Here is a 2817-nt window from a genome sequence, read left to right as displayed (position 1 = left end):
CCGCCCAGCGCCGCGTCGGATGACGAGAGCGACATCGAGGACAAGCGCGAGCGGAAGGCCGCCAGAAAGCAGCGCCGGTCGCACGACACCAAGAAGCACAAGCAGACCACGCCCACCGGTACTAAGCACTCGATTACGGTCACCTCCAGCAGCAAGCGACCGCTCCGCACCAGCAGCCGCGACGACGTGTCGCTCCAGCGTCGACGCAACAGCGAAACCAGCAACAGCTCCGACTCAGAGGGAACGACACCGAAGAGCCGCGGGCGCAGGTCTGAATCCCAGACGTCCGACTCCGAGTCGGAATCGACGTCGTCGGATGGCGAACGCGGTCACCGACGGGCGCGCCGACGCAAGGGCACGCACAGCGCGCAGGCCGAGTCTCGGTCGAGGTCCGCCTCGCGCGGCAGCTCGCAGGAGCGCAAGGGCGACAACACCATCCGACGACCACCCTCGCGTCAGTCGCGCTTGGCCTCTTCTTCCGGTTCCAGCGAAGGTGACACTCAACACTCAACGCAACACGACCGCACACACGACACACATGGCGCACGACGCGGTGTATCTCATGCGTGATGTGTTGTGTGGTGAGCAGGAACTCCCGACACGGGGCTAACGTCGCCCAAGGGCGAGGAGATCGGTCGAATGCATAAGGAGATCGAGACGCTGAAGAACCTCACTAAGATCCTCGAGGAGAAGCTCGAGATCCTCGAGCACATACCCGACGACGCCCCGGACAGCGGCTCGGCCTACTCTGCGCATCTCTCGCCGTCGGGCCACCACGGCACCCACGGCCGCAAGTCGCTCACCGGCAGCACCGCCAGCGGTGGCAGCAACAAGCTGTCCGACTCAAGCGACGGCGGCGAGTCGTCGCGCAAGAAGATAAAGCCACGCCACGCCGCCTCCACGCCGCTGCCCTGTACGCTCTCTCTTTCAATGGCTGCGCGCGCGCGCGTGGTCGCTGACTCGACAATGAAAACATTTCAGCGAGCAAACGCGGCGATTATGCAGGGCACGCGGGCGGCGAGGTGAGCCGCTCGACGGCCGACTTCACCAAGCACGGCCGCACGCAGATGGAGAAGGCCGCGAAGCGACAACGCCGCGCTGCCCACCGCAAGCACATCCGTAGCCAGGGCGGAAGCGACAGCGACGCGACTAACGAGAACGGCGGCGACAGCAGCAGCGGGACCGACGACGAGGCCTCGTCGTCGGTGAGTGGCGAGTCGCGAAAGCTGCGCAAATCGATCTCGCTGACGGAACTCAGAGGCATGCCCAGCCAGCAGCGCAGCGGCGGCGGCGAGAGCGAGGTGGGCAAGATCAAGAAGGAGCGCGACCACGAGAACAAGCTCATGAACCAGCGCGCGGTGCGGGAACGAGCTCGCGGCCAGCGCGAGCACGAGCGACAGCGGGTGGGCGGCGGGTCGGTGCCCTACGTGTCCCCGTTCGGCAACTCACCCACGACCAAGTCGCTCGAGTACTGCTACTCGTGTCTCATGAAGACCGACATCTCGTCCGACGGCGACCGCAAGCTGTGGAAGCGACGCGTGCTCGGCTTTGGCTCAAATGGTACTCACTGCTTTCTTTCGTGTGTCGTGTGTCGTGTGTCGTGTGTCGTGTGTCGTGTGTCGTGTCGTTTGCTGATCGCACACGAAACACACAGGAATGAATTTGATCAAGCCGTACACGGAGAAGGTGGAGCAGGTGTGGGCGTGGCCCACCATCCAGCAGTGGATCATCAACGACGAGCAGAACCTGATCAAGTTCATGATCGAGGAGGACGCCAAGCACCACCACCACAGCCGCAGCAGCGACTCAGAGCACTCGTCGAGCGACAGCGAGCAGGACGACGCCGCTGCCGCCGCCGGTGGTGCCGCCGGCGCCAAGAGCAAGATCGCGATCTACACGTTCCGCGTAGACGACGTCAACAAGGTCAACGACGCGCTGTGGAAGGTGGTCAAGCGGGTGCAGAAGAAGCGGCGCGGGTTGGAGCGCCTGGGCGGCGGCAGCGGCACGCGGAGCCGATCGTCGACGCAGAGCAGCGCGCGCAACAGCGACAACGAAAGCGACAGCGACGCGGGGTCGGCGGACGACGATCATCATCATCATCACGACCACCACAAGGACGGGCACCATCATCATCACTTCAAGGAGTCGATGACGTCGCTGTTCAAGGCCCTCACGCACTCGCTCAGCGGCCACGGGCACGGCCACGGCAAGGAGAAGGAGAGGGAGCATCGAGACAAGGAGCACCGGGACAAAGACAACAAGGAGCGAAAATGAACGAACACCAGTCGCCGCACACGCGCGTGTGTGCGGTCGCACGACACACACGCGGCGTTACGGTGAACAAAAATGAAAATGAAATTGGAAAATGGAGGAGAAATGGGCGTACTGTGGTCGCGCCAGCGGGGGCAGTGTGCAGAGATCATCAACACCAGAGAAGAGTCGACCCCTTGCAGAGAAGCTTGGCAAGTGCAAGGCGCAGAAAAGCAACCACTCCATCTGTGCACTACCACTCTATCTTTTGGTACCGCCCGACATTTGGCCCCACTTCTTCTTCCATCGATTGTGAGGTAGATTCATAATCTCAGTCCTTTTTCTTCTCCTTCTCCTTCACCTTCTTCTTTTTCTTGCTCTTGCTGCTCTTGTTTCCTCAGTTGAGCGATTCAAGTGATTTCAATCCACTTCGTTCCAAATCACGCTCTTCACTCTTTTCCTCATCTCTTCGCTCTTTCCATTAATATTAAATTCGTGAGATTTTTCATCTTCGTTCTTGCCCATGGAACTGCCATTGTCAACTCGCGTTGCGTGTGCCGTGCCGTG

At 61.3% G+C, this 2817-nt stretch overlaps 1 protein-coding gene across 1 annotated transcript in view; it reads left to right on the top strand.

Moving 5' to 3' along the window:
* The window catches only part of ACA1_236180 (uncharacterized protein), a gene marked incomplete at both ends in the record, with an annotated part of 2621 nt that extends 347 nt beyond the window's left edge, over positions 1-2274 (top strand). The window contains 5 exon segments of the mRNA XM_004341076.1: positions 28-493; positions 590-863; positions 883-913; positions 1023-1560; positions 1655-2274. Coding sequence (XP_004341124.1) covers positions 28-493; positions 590-863; positions 883-913; positions 1023-1560; positions 1655-2274 — 1929 coding nt within the window.
* Between the last annotated feature and the right edge of the window lie 543 nt (positions 2275-2817).

This window comes from Acanthamoeba castellanii (assembly GCF_000313135.1).
Source record: "Acanthamoeba castellanii str. Neff unplaced genomic scaffold scf7180000084762, whole genome shotgun sequence".
In the NCBI taxonomy this organism is placed as follows: Eukaryota; Discosea; order Longamoebia; family Acanthamoebidae; genus Acanthamoeba; species Acanthamoeba castellanii.
The sequence above is the reverse complement of the archived record's forward strand: the minus strand, read 5'-3'. Positions and strand labels throughout refer to the sequence as shown.